Source organism: Myotis nattereri (genome assembly GCF_964212035.1).
Source record: "Myotis nattereri genome assembly, chromosome: X".
NCBI lineage: Eukaryota > Metazoa > Chordata > Mammalia > Chiroptera > Vespertilionidae > Myotis > Myotis nattereri.
This window is the reverse complement of record NC_138078.1, coordinates 26,999,284-27,013,510: the sequence shown is the minus strand read 5'-3', so window position 1 is coordinate 27,013,510 and position 14,227 is coordinate 26,999,284. Positions and strand designations below refer to the sequence as shown.

Sequence of the window (14,227 nt, the reverse complement as noted above, 5' to 3'; positions counted from 1 at the left end):
CATGGGCAGCGGCCCTGGGAGTGAGAGGACCTTCTGTGCGAGGGAGGAGAGCTGGGTCTGTCTGTCCATGGGCAGCAGCCCTGGGAGTGAGAGGACCTTCTGTGCGAGGGAGGAGAGCTGGGTCTGTCTGTCCATGGGCAGCGGTGGGAGTGAGACGAGCATCGGGAAGGAACACGCGAACAGGCAGCGCCCGGCGGGCGGGCGGCAGCGGCCTGGGAGCGGGTCAGTAGAAGCAGACGGTGTGCAGGAAGGGCTGGCCGCTGTGCTCCTCGAACTCCAGCAGCAGCTCGGCGAGGTCGCTGTCCACGTCGTCCAGGAGGCTGACGCACTGGCACAGCTCGCAGAGGAGGATGGCGCCCAGGTGGGCCTCGCGGTAGTTGTCCTGGATGTCCACGTTCACCACGTGCACCAGCTGCAGGGTCTCCTGCTCCCGCTCGGTCAGCTCCAGCACCACCTGGTCGTACACCCGCTCCTCGCAGGTGAGGATCAGGTCGAAGGGCTCCTGGCAGCTGGCGAAGTGCTCGGGCCGCGGCTTGATGGCGCTGTTCCTCTGCAGCATGCGCAGCACCCCGTTCCGGGCGTACAGCTCCGGGTCTTTCCGGCGGAGGTCCCAGTACATGGCGTCGTAGGTGGTGCTGTAATCGTACACGTTGGGCTTGTCCGGCGCCGGCCCGGGGAGCTTCACGTGGGACCCCGTTCCGAAGGACCGGACCGCGAACCCCTTTTGGCTGAGGAGGTAGTGGGCCTCCATGCTGCGGTTCTGGTTGCTGGAACAGACCACCGCCACCCGCAGCTGCGCCGATGCCATGGCCGTTGGTCGTTGGTCGTTGGTCGCACTGGCCCCGCCCAGCAGAGGCGCTCTCAGGCCGGCAAGCCTTACGCTCCCCTAGGGCTTAGGTGACGTAACGTGAAGCCGTTGGGGGGACGTAAGGCTTGGGGTCAGGTGCAGTGTCCGTTGCACAGTGTGGGGCCGGGTGCAGTGTCCCGTGCACAGTGTGGGGCCGTGTGCAGTGTCCCGTGCACAGTGTGGGGCCGGGTGCACAGTGTCTTGTGCACAGTGTGGGGCCGGGTGCACAGTGTCTTGTGCACAGTGTGGGCCGTGTGCACAGTATCCGGAGGCCTCTTCTCACTGGCCCAGATCCCCAGCCATGGAATGAGAGAGGCCTACCCGCTTGGGCATCAGGCCTGTGCAGGCGTGTTGCTGCTCTGCGTGTGTGAGGCCTAGGTTCGCCATCACTGGCCTAGGCCAATATCTTCACAGGGGACTGCCCACTGGCACCATGGCTTTTCTTTATTGATTTTTTCTTCTCCCTCCTGAAGTTCTCATGTATTTTAAAGTTTTCTTTACTCCTGTCGCTACCACCCCACTCTCTGGTTGCAAATTCATTTGAAATGACAAGCCATTAAAAAGATGTGGGAGGAATCCAAGAGTAAGAGACCTGAGGTCGTTATACCTTGAGTTCACGCATTAAGTTGATCATAGAAAAACAAAATGGAATAAGCATCACTAAGGGGGTCACTTAAAACAGAGTGGGGAGGCCACTGAGGAAGTGAGACCCATGCACATTTCCTCTTAGATCTTGAATTAATGTTAAATTAGTGTTAAGCTGACCTGTTCCTAAAGTCAGTGCAAGGCCAACACCAAACATCCTGGATCAAGGATTGCTACATGGATATACATGGGCCTTACTTCCTCCTCATTATGGTGACCAGACCATCTGCAGTCTTCACCCAGTCAGTTTCAAAAACCAGCATCCTCCATGTACAGGATGGATCTAACCAATCCCTGCTGACCGAGCCCAAGTCCTTCATTTACCTGGAGGACCAAAATGAGAACAGCCCTTTTGGTTTGGGCCTGTATAAACCCTGTCTTTCTTTGTTCCCTCTGGAGCACATTTTACCTGTTTACCTGAATCTGTGTCCTAGATTGCAATCTCTCCTTTGCTCAAATAAACTTTTTATTCTTTACCAGTGGCCAGGTGCATGGACTTGTGCACATTGAATGGAAATTAATTAGAAGAAATACTTTAATATCACTATTCACCCTTTCTCTATAATAGAAGTGTCAACCAATTTCACAATCGACAATGACAGATTGAAACACACGTGTGCGATTGGCGCCAGCAAGAGCTTTATATGTATCATGTATGTGCAAACCAAAGTTTATTTTTAAATTGCCAGTGTGTATCGTATGAACTGGCTGGTCAGTCAGACAGTCGGTCAGACAGACGGGCGGTCACTTAGCCTCTTATATATAGACTAGAGGCCTGGTGCACAAAAATTTGTGCACTCGCGGGCGGGGGGGGGGGGGTCCCTCAGCCCGGCCTGTGCCCTCTCACAGTCTGGGACCCTTCGGGGGATGACCATCTGCTGGCTGCGGCCTGCTCCCCAGGGGATTGGGCCTAAGCTGGCAATCAGACATTCCTCTGGCAGTTCGGCAGCCCTCGGGGGATGTCCACTTGCCAGTGGGGAGCAGGCCTAAGCTGCAGTTGGACATCCTTAGCGCTGCTGAGAAGGCAGGAGAGGCTCCCACCACCACCACTGTACAGGCAGCCATCAGCCTGGCTTGTGGCTGAGCAGAGGTTCTCCATGTGGGAGCTCACTGACCACCAGAGGGCAGCTCCTGCATTCAGTGTCTGCCCCCTGGTGGTCAGTGTGTGTCATAGTGACCAGTCATTCCCAGTCTTTCTGCTGTTAGGGTCAGTTTGCATATTACCCTTTTACTATATAGGATAGAGGCCTTGTGCACGGTGGGGGCCAGCTGGTTTGCCCTGAATGGTGTCCCGGATCAGGGTGGGGGGTCCCACTTGGGTGCCTGGCTAGCCTGGATGAGGGGCTGAGGGCTGTTTTCAGACTGCCTGCACGCCCTTCAGTGTGGGGGTTCCACTGGGGTGCCTGGCCAGCCTGGATGAGGGGCTGAGGGCTGTTTTCAGGCAGGCCAAGCCCGCAACTGAAGCTCCCAGTCTCTCCCTGTTTTCTTTCTTTTTTTTTTTAATTCTGGGATTTATTTACCTTCTGTAATTGAAACTTTGTTGCAGCTCCAGCTCCAATGCCGACTGTCTGAAAGCAGGTATCTGGGGTTTGTTTAGCTTCTATAATTGAAACATAGTTGCATTTTGGAGCTGTTGCTTTCAGGCTCAGAGCCAGGCACAGCAGGCAGGGAACCTTGGCCTCCTCCATTGCCGGGGCAACCAAGCCTCATGTTCACTTCAGCTGCGTGGCTGCCAACCGCCATCTTGGTTGGCAGTTAATTTGCATATCACCCTGATTAGCCAATGGGAAGCATAGCAGAGGTATGGTTAGTTACCATGTTTGTCTATTATTAGATAGGATTTCAACCTAAATCTTGTTATTACTATTTTTTATTAGTTTGTGTGCATCTACTGTGTAAAGGCCACTCTTCTAGGTGCTGGGCATGCATCACTAAACAAAAGACAAAAACAAAACAAAACACAATGCAGCCCCTCTCCCAGCAAAAACAAACAAAAAACTGTCTTCTCTGAGTTTATAGCCTAATCTACACTAATAAAAGAGAAACAAGCAAATTAACTGTCCTTCCACGATGCCCACAAGCCACACCCACCAGCCAATGAGGAGTGAGTATGCAAATTAACCCAACAAATATGGAAGGTTAATTTGCATACACAGGCACTGGGCAGCCGGGGGCAGGGCAGGTACTTCCTCCGCATTGCCATGGCGACAGTGGGGAAGTTCAGGCCCCGCAGCTACTTGCATGCGCACAGGTGCCAGGGAGCTAGGGGTGGGGCGGGGCGATGTACGCGGATGGCAGGGAGCCGGGGTCAGGGCGGGAGCTTCCCGCCCCGCAGCCACTTGTGCGCACACAGGCGCCAGAAAGCCAGGGTTGGGGAGGCGTATGCAGATGCCAGGGAGCCAGGGGCGGGACCCGGAGCTTCCCCCGCATTGCCCCACTGGAGTGCAGAGGTTCTTGCTCACGGCTGCTTGCACGTGTGCTGGCACCAAAAGCCCTGTGGCAATGGGGCCAGGCATCCTCGGGAGCCAGGCCACTCTGAGCCTGTAGGCCCGTGCCTAGGCCCGGAGCGTCCGGGGTCCCGGAATGTGACAGAGGGTGCACATTGGGCTAAGGGGACTTCCTCCCCCCCATGCATGAATTTTGTGCACTGGTCCCCTAGTGTAATTATAATTTGGAATTAAACCCAATTTTCAAATCCTTCTTTTACTCCAAAGTATAAGAGTGAAATGTGTTTATTTTCAAGAGGAATAAATTCTAATTGAACCAGTATTTCTCCTAGTGTCTTCCAAGGATCACCTTCATCAGAATCCCTTGACATGCTAATCAAAACAAACACTAATGGGCTCCAGAGAAGGCCTACTCAATTAAGTTCTATGAGGGTGGGTGCAGGAACCTTAGCATTCTTAGCATGAATATTTCCCAACCTTGAGAAGATCTGTCAAACTGAAGGGATTAGGCTCAAATAGTGAAGAATCAGGTTATTTTGTGCAAAAGAAAGTTTGAGATCTGCTGCCCAACCGAAGGGATAAACTTAAATGGTGGAGTTTCAGACACTAGCTGTAGCCCTGTTTCCTAAACTTCCAATAAGATTTCTCAGGAGCATTTGCTAATATTGGAGATTCTTAGGTCCATTTCACACAGATTCTGATCCAATGGGTCTAGGCTGGGATCACAGGTATTGATTAGTAGCACAATTTAGGAAATACAGAGTTTTAGGATAAAATTGCAAATCAGAGACATCAGACTGATTCCACACTCAGGGAAAACTACCCAGGAGTGATATATTAGTCAGTTTATTTTTACCCAATTTAGTGAATTTTTTTTCTAACTTGGATTTGCCTTTTTGCTGCTCCATTTTCTTTCTCTGCTGGATTCATCTTTAAAGCTCAGCTGTGTGAGCCCTGGGCATGAAGGAACAAGCTTTCATCACAAGACTCTTAAATATTTATACTTATTACCCTGGCTAATTCCCCACTAAATCATTAGATCTTCAAGGGGAGAGACTAATCTTGTCAACTCAGTACCCACCTAGGGTCTTCCCCATCTGGTTTACAATACATATTTACTCAGTACTTGTCAGTTTAATAGTATTCTGAAGTATTAGAATATGTTTGGATCTAATTTAAACCACATTTTGCAATCCTCCTCTATTCTTGCAGTCAATTTTTCTTCCTTCAGTAAATGAGGAAGCATGTGGAAGTTTCTTTGCAGAACACACTGTAACAACTATTGATTCTCCTGAATATCTCTGTTCTCTCCACTCCAAGGACGATAGCAGAATACAGCAATGTGGGCTGATTAATGGAGATCAGAGCTGCACTTGAAAAGATTGCACTGATTTTTCTTTTATTGTTGGCTTCAAGCTGGGTAACTTCACCACTGCTGTATCATTTTAATATTAAATAAAAGTGCACTATTTAAAGCAAATGTATTTATTTAGAAATTTTTAACATTTGAATAAAATCAAATAACCATCTTTTTTCATTTTTATCAGTTTGGACATTGAGGTTTAAAATTTAAAAACAATTTGTGGGAAAGGTTTAGGATTAAAATGTTAAAATTTTAAAAGGAAACAAAGAAATGTGGTTTGAAGATATCCTTTTTGAAAATCTCTCTGTATGTCTTTTCTGAGAAGAAAACCATGGCTGAACATAGTGAGCCAATAGGCAGCTCAAATAATAAGATAGGAGCAAAGACAGTTTGGAAAATGAGGAAAGTGGAAAGAGAACAAGCTTTTAGAGACCACTAAACCCAGGAGAGAATCCAGATTATTACACAGAATGGCTATGTGATCTTGGACAATTCACCAACCTCTTGAAAAATAGAAAAATGTCCCTAAAGGGTTTTTCTAAAAGGATTCATTAGGGTAAATATGCACATGACTTGGCACTCCAAGTTTCTTCCCCCTTAATTGAGATGATGCCAGATAAATTTTTAGAAAAGGAATAATAAAGGGCAGATATAATAAATTGTAAACTTGTCAGTTGGGACAGAAAATATAGCTAATATGGCCTATTAGCACTGATTTCAGCTAAACAAAGTAAACAAATACATACCTCAGTTGAAACTAATTCATCTAGCAAAGTCATGTGTTAAATAAAAAATAAAAAAATAGAAGAGATGAAACTAGCAAACTCATTTTCACACAAGAGATTTTTAAATATGTTCTTTGCTATTTCATTTTGAAACTTAATTTGCATCTATCATACTATTATGTCATTTTTTTAAGTAGATCGACATTGAGTAGTTATAAATTTTGAGTAGATATAAAGATATAAAGCAGAATTGCTTACATAGACTAGGAGGAGTCCATTAATCACTCTGTGCCTTTGAGATATAGACTTCCTTACCTTTTTCATGCAAAACTTCATCAATATTCCCAACTACACAGTGTATTTAGATTCAGGGTTGGCAACAAAATATTGCTAAATCCCAGCCTTATGCCCCAAATCCAATTTGATAACTTGGTTTATGCTGGTAGATGAGGGCAATAAACACTTGAGGAGTTTCACGGAACCACAAAGAAGTTCTGTTTCAGTCTAATAATCTATTCCTGAATTTTTTTTTTTTGGAAAAAAAAATTGAGAACACAATTCTGCCCAGTTTTCTCCATTTTTGTCTTTTTTTTAATTCATTGCTTAAAGTATTACAAAGGGTATTACATATGTGTCCATTTTATCCCCCCGCCCTAGACAGTCCCCTAGCCTCCCCTATCCCCCAGTGTCGTATGTCTATTGGTTATGCTTATATGCATGCATACAAGTCCTTTAGTTGATCTCTTACCCCCCTACCTCCTGCCCCCAAACCCTCCCGGCCTTCCCGCTGCAGTATGACAATCTGTTTGAGGCAGCTCTGCCTCTGTATCTATTATTGTTCAAAAGTTTATAATGGTCTCTATTATCCATGAATGAGTGAGATCATGTGGTATTTTTCCTTCATTGACTGGCTTATTTCACTTAGCATAATGCTCTCCAGTTCCATCCATGACGTTGCAAATGGTAAGAGTTCCTTCTTTTTAGAGCAGCATAGTATTCCATCGTGTAGATGTACCACAGTTTTCTAATCCATTCATCTACTGATGGGCACTTAGGCTGTTTCCAGATCTTAGCTATGGTGAATTGTGCTGCTATGAACATAGGGGTGCATATATCCTTTCTGACTGGTGTCTCTGGTTTCTTGGGATATATTCCTAGAAGTGGGATCACAGGGTCAAATGGGAGTTCCATTTTCAGTTTTTTAAGGAAACTCCATACTGTCTTCCATAGTAGCTGCACCAGTCTGCATTCCCACCAGCAGTGCACAAGTGCTCCTTTTTCTCCACATCCTCTCCAGCACTTGTCGTTTGTTGATTTGTTGATGATAGCCAGTCTGACAGGTGTGAGAGGGTACCTCATTGTTGTTTTGATTTGCATCTCTAGGATGATTAGTGACTTTGAGCATGTTTTCATATGTCTCTTGGCTTTCTGAATGTCCTCTTTTGAAAGGTGTCTATTTAGGTCCTTTGCCCATTTTTTGATTGGATTGTTTATCTTCCTTTTGTTAAGTTGTATGAGTTCCCTATAAATTTTGGAGATTAGGCCCTTATCAGATATGACATTGGCAAATATGTTTTCCCACACAGTGGGTTTTCTCATTGTTTTGTTGATGGTTTCTTATGCTGTGCAGAGCTTTTTATTTTGATGTAGTCCCATTTGTTCATTTTCTCTTTAGTTTCAAGTGCCCTAGGAGCTGTATCAGTGAAGAAATTGCTTCGGCATAGGTCTGAGATTTTGTTGCCTTTGGATTCTCTAGAATTTTCCTGTCGTACATTTAAGTCCTTTATCCATTTTGAGTTTATTTTTGTGTATGGTGTAAGTTGGTGGTCTAGTTTCATTTTCTTGCATATATCTGTCCAATTTTCCCAACACCATTTATTGAAGAGACTCTCTTGGCTCCATTGTATGTTCTTGCCTCCTTTGTCAAATATTAATTGAGTATATTGGTTCGGGCCGATTTCTGGGCTCTCTATTCTATTCCATTGATCTATATGCCTGTTCTTGTGCCAGTACCAGGCAGTTTTGAGAACAGTGGCTTTGTAATACAACTTGATATCTGGTATTGAGATCCCACCTACTTGGTTCTTTTCAGGATTGCTGCAGCTATTCGGGGTCTTTTTTTATCCCAGATGAATTTTTGGAGAGTTCGTTCTAGATCTCTGAAGTATGCCGTTGGTATTTTAATGGGAAGTGCATTGAATTTATAGATTGCTTTGGGTAGTATGGACATTTTAATGATGTTGATTCTACCAATCCATGAACACGGTATGTGCTTCCATCTGTTTATGTCTTCCTCTATATCTTTTTTCAACGTCCTGTAGTTTTCTGAGTAGAGGTCTTTTACATCTTTAGTTAAGTTTATTCCTAGGTAGCTTAATTTTTTTGGTGCGATGGTAAACGGGATTGTTTTTATAATCTCTCTTTCTGAAAGTTCACTATTGGTGTATAGAAATGCCTCAGATTTCTTGGGGTTAATTTTGTATCCTGCTACATTGCCAAATTCATGTATTAAGTCTAGTAGCTTTTGGATGGAGTCTCTAGGGTTTTGTATGTATAATATCATGTAATCTGCAAATAAGGACAGTTTTACTTCCTCTTTTCCAATTTGGATGCCATTTATTTCTTCTTCTTGCCGAATTGCAATGGCTAACACTTCCAGTACTATGTTGAACAGGAGTGGTGAGAGTGGGCATCCCTGTCTTGTTCCTGTTCATAGGGGAAATGGTGTTAGTTTTTGTCCATTGAGTATGATGTTGGCTGAGGGCCTGTCATATATGGCTTTTATTATGTTGAGGTATGATCCTTCTACTCCCACCTTGCTGAGAGCTTTTATCAAAAATGGGTGTTGAATTTTGTCAAATGCTTTTTCTGCATCAATTGATATGACCATGTGTGTTTTTTTCTGTCAATTTGTTTATGTGACGTATCACGTTTATTGATTTGCGGATATTGTACCATCCTTGCATCCCTGGGATAAATCCTACTTGGTCATGGTGTACGATCTTTCTGATGTACTGCTGGATCCGATTTGCTAAGATTTTGTTGAGGATTTTGGCATCTATGTTCATGAGGGATATTGGCCTGTAATTCTCTTTCATTGTGTTGTCTTTACCTGGTTTTGGTATTAGGGTGATGCTGGCTTCATAGAATGAGCTTGGAAGTGTTCCTTCCTCTTGAATTTTTTGTAGTAGTCTGAGGAGGATAGGTTTTAGTTCTTCCTTGAATGTTTGGTAAAACTCCCCTGTGAAGCCGTCTGGTCCTGGGCTTTTGTTTGCTGGAAGCTTTTTGATGACTGCTTCAATTTCTTCCATAGTTATTGGCCTGTTGAGATTTTTAGATTCTTCCTGATTGAGTTTTGGAATGTTGTATTTTTCTAGGAATTTGTCCATTTCCTCCAGGTTGTCTACTTTGTTGGAGTAGAGCTGTCCATAGTATTTTTTAACAATCATTTGTATTTCTGTGGGGTCTGTTGTTATTTCGCCTCTATCGTTTCTGATTTTGTTTGTTTGGGTCCTCTCTCTTTGCTTCTTGGTAAGTCTGGCTAGAGGTTTGTCAATCTTGTTTATCCTTTCAAAGAACCAGCTCTTGGTTTCATTGATTTTCTGTATTGTTTTTTTGGTCTCTATGTCATTTATTTCTGCTCTAATCTTTATTATCTCCTTCCTTCTGCTCACTCTGGGGTTTTCTTGTTGCTCTCTTTCTAATTCTTTGAGTTGTAGAGTTAGATGATTTACTACCATTTTTTCTTGTTTTTTGAGATAGGCCTGTAGAGCTATAAACTTCCCTCTCAGGACTGCTTTCATTGTCTCCCATAGGTTTTGGATTGTAGTGTTTTCATTTTCATTAGTTTCCAGGATGTTTTGAATTTCTTCTTTGATTTTATTGGTAACCCAATCAATATTTAATAGCATGCTATTCAGCTTCCAAGTGTTTGAGTATTTTGGGTTGTTTTTATTGTAGTTTATTTCTAATATTATGCCATCGTGGTGTGCGAAGACGCATTTTATGATTTCAATCTTCTTAAATTTGGGGATACTTTGCTTGTGACCCAACATATGGTCTATTTTTGAATATGTCTTAATGAGCATTTGAGTAGAATGTATATTCCCTGGCTTTAAGGTGAAGTGTTCTGAAGATGTCTATTCAGTCCATCTGATCTGGTGAGTCATTTTTGATTGCTGTTTCTTTGCTGATTATTTGTCTAGAGTACTTATCCAGTGCTGTCAGTGGTGTATTAAATTCCCCTAATATGATTGTATTGTTGTCGATCTCTCCTTTGATATCTTCCAGGAGTTTTTTTTATGAATTTGGGTGCTCCTGCACTGGGTACATATATGTTTACCAGGGTTATATCTTCTTGTTGTATTGATCCCTTTAGTATTATGAAGTGGCCTTCCTTATCTCTTGTTATGGCCTTCACTTTGAGGTCTATTTTGTCCGATATAAGTATTGCTACCCCAGCTTTCTTTTCCTTTCCATTTGCCTGAAAGGTATTTTTCAATGCTTTCACTTTCAGCCTGTGTGAGTCCCTTCTATGAGGTGGGTTTCTTGTAGACAGCAGATGTATGGGTCATGTTTTTTTATCAATTCAGCCACTCAATGTCTTTTGTTTGGAGCATTTACTCCGTTTACGTTAAAAGATATTTTTGAAAGGTACTTGTTTGTAGCCATTTCTTTTTTTGTGTGGCTGTTTTCTTTCTGAGCTTTTTATTTCTTATTTTTATACCAGTCCCTTTAGCATTCCTTGCATTGCTGGCTTGGTGGTGATGAACTCCCTTAGCCTTTTTTTGTCTGTGAAGCTTCTTATTTCCCCTTCAAGTTTGAATGATAGCCTTGCTGGATAGAGTATTCTTGGATTCAGTCCTTTGCTTTGCATCACTTTGCAAATTTCTGTCCATTCTTTTCTGGCCTGATGTGTTTCTGTTGAGAAATCATTTGACAATCAAATGGGAGATCCCTTGTATGTAACTTTCCGTCTCTCTCCTGCAGCCTGTAAGATTCTCTCTTTGTCCTGAACGTTTGCCATGGTAATTATGATGTGTCTTGGTGTGGGTCTTTTCGGGTTCACTTTTTTGGGACTCTCTGGGCTTGTGTGACTTTTTTCTTCCCCACCTCAGGGAAGTTTTCTGATATTATTTCTTCTAATAGGTTTTCTAATCCTTGTTCATCCTTCTGTTGTTCTGGTACCCCTATTATTCGTATGTTGTTTCATTTCATGTTGTCCCAAAGCTCCCTTATGCTCTCCTCCTGTCTTTTAATTTTTTTCTCCAATTGCAGTACATTTTGGGTGTGTTTTGCTTCCTTGTTTTCTAATTCACTAATTCGGTCCTCCGCTTCTCCTAGTCTACTGTTGATACTTTCAATGGAGTTTTCCATTGCAGCTATATCACTCTTCATTCATTCTTGGGTCTTACTTAAGTTGTTGATTTTTTCATCTGTTTCTTCTAGCTTCTTCCATATGTTATTGATTTTTTTCATCTTTTTCTTGCTTCTTGCAGAGGTTGTCGATTTTTTCCTCCATCCAGTTTATGCACTCTAGGACCCTTATTCTGAATTCTTTCTTTGTCATGTTTCATGCCTCTATATTACTTAGCTGATTTTCTGGAGAGTCCTCCTTCTCTTTCCTTTGGGGGTTTCTTTGTCTACCTATGTTTGATCTCACTGACATATCTAGAAGTTGAGTCGTTCAGTGGTTGCTCCCTTGGTGGCAGTGACTCCTTGGTCTGTGGTTGCTCTTCGGGTGGTTGCGGTAGCAGCTGCTCTTCAGTTGGCAGCAGCTCCTCTGGTGGGTGCTGTTCACAGCTGTGGTGGCTCTTCTGGCCCGGTAGTTCCATTTTTAATTTTTTGATGAAACTCCAAACTGTTTTCCACAGTGGCTGCACCAGTCTGCATTCCCACCAGCAGTGCACCAGGGTTCCCTTTTTTCCACATCCTTGACAACACTTTGTCATTTGTTGATTTGTTGATGATAGCCATTCTAACAGGGGTGAGGTGGTACCTCACTGTCCTTTTTATTTGCACCTCTTGAATAATCAGTGACTTTGAGCACTTTTTCATATGCCATTTGGCCTTCTGTATGTCCGTTTTGGAGAGTGTCTATTTAGATACTTGGCCCATTTTTAATTGGACTGTTTATCTTCCTTTTGTTAAGATGTATGCGTTCCCTGTAGATTTTGGAGGTTAACTCTTTGTCAGATGTATTGTTGGCAAATATGTTTTCCCATGGAGTGAGCACTATTTTTATTTTAGTGATGGTTTCATTTGCTGTGCAGAAGCTTTTCATTTGAATGTAGTCCCACTTATTTTCTCCTTAATTTCCATATTGTTACATGAAATGTCTGAGATTTTGCTGCCTGTGAATTCTTCTAGGATTTTTATGTTTTCCCTTCTTACATTTAAATCCTTCATACATTTTGAGTTTATTTTTGTGCCTGGTGTAGTTTGGTGTTCTAGGTTCATTTTTTGCATGTTTCTGTCCAATTTTTCCAACACCATTTATTTAATAGACTATCTTGACTCCCTTGTGTGCTCTTGCCTCCTTTGTCATATGTTGAACATGATGACTTGTGTTGATTTCCGGGTTCTCTGTTCTGTTTCATTGGTGTATATGTCTGATCTTGGTATTTTAATGGGTATTGCTTTGAATCTGTAGACTGCCTAGGTACTATGTACATTGTGATGATGTTGATTGTACCAATCCATGAAAACGGTATATTCTTCCACTTGTTAGTATCTTCCTCTATCTCCATTTTTAATGTCTTTTAGATTTTCTAGTACAGGTTTTCTACTCTTTGGTTAAGTTTATTCATAAGTATCTATTTTTTTTTGCAATGGTAAATGGGGTTGTTTGTTTGCTTTCCCTTTCTGAGAGTCCATTACTGGTGTATAAAAATGCCATAGATTTCTGGTTAATTTTATACCCTGCTACTTTGCCAAATTCATTTGTTAAAGCTAGTAGTTTTCTGATGGAGTCTTTAGGGTTTTCTTTGTATAGTATCATGTTATCAGGGAATAGTGACAGTTTTACTTCCTACTTTCCAATTTGAATGCCTTTCATTTCTTCTTGTTGTCTGATTGCAACAGCTAGTACTTCTAGTACTATGTAGAACAGAAGTGGTGAAAGTGGGCATTCCTGTCCTGTTCTTGTCCCTATTTTAAATGGTTTAAGCTTTTGTCCATTGAGTATGATGCTGCCTGTAGGCTTTTCATAAAAGGCTTTTATTATGTTGAGGTATGATCCCTTTACTCCCACTTTGTTGAGAGTTTTTATCAAAAAAGGGATTTTTGTCCCATTGGATTTTGTCAAATGCTTTTTCTGCATCTATTCATATGATCATGTGGTTTTTATCTTTCAGCTTGTTTATTGGATGTATCACATTTATTGATTTGTGGATATTGCACTGGCCTTGCATCCCTAGAATAAACAGCAATTGGTTATGGTGTATGATATTTCTAATGTATATCTGGATCCGATTTTCTAGAATTTTGTTGAGGATTTTAGCCACTATGTTCATCAGGGATATTGTCCTGTAATCCTCTTTCTTTCTACTGTCTTTATCTGGTTTTTGGAATAGGGTAAAGCTAGCCTCAAAGAAAGAGCTAAGAAGTTTTCCTTTTTTCTGAATTTTTTAGAATAGTTTGAGGAGGATAGGTGTTAATTCTTTCAAGTTTGGTAAAACTTCTCTGTGAAGCCATCTCATCCAGAGAGTTTGTTTGCTGGGAATTGTATTTATGACTTATTCGAATTCATCATAGTTATTCATCTATTCAGGTTTTCTGATTAATTTATTCATTGATGTCAATAGGGTATTAAAGTCTCCTACTGTGATTGAGTTGCTGTTGATCTCTCCTTTGATATCTTCCAGAAGTTTTGTTTATGTATTTGGATGCTCCTGTATTGGGCAAACATATGTTTACCAGAGTTTAATCCTTTTGTTGTATCAATCCCCTTAGTATTATGAAGTGGCCTTCCCTACCTCTTGTTATGACCTTCGCTTTGAGGTGTATTTTTCTCAGAAATAAGTATTGCTACCACAGGTTATTTTGTTTTTGTTTGTTTTTCATTTCAATTTGCCTGAAGAATATTTTTTTTTCCATTTCTTCATGTTCAGTCTGTGTGAGTCCATTGTTCTGAAGTGGGTCTGTTTTAGATAGTACATATATGAGTCATGATTTCTTATCCATTCAGCTACCTTATGTT

At 42.2% G+C, this 14,227-nt stretch overlaps 1 protein-coding gene across 1 annotated transcript; it reads right to left on the bottom strand.

Annotated features, from left to right (window-relative positions):
* Positions 1-223: 223 nt before the first annotated feature.
* Positions 224-808, bottom strand: LOC308511366 (RNA polymerase II subunit A C-terminal domain phosphatase SSU72-like; the record flags this gene model as incomplete). Its single annotated transcript, XM_081081396.1, has 1 exon — positions 224-808. One exon carries the CDS (start codon positions 806-808, stop codon positions 224-226), a length of 585 nt encoding a protein of 194 aa, XP_080937522.1.
* Positions 809-14,227: the final 13,419 nt, after the last annotated feature.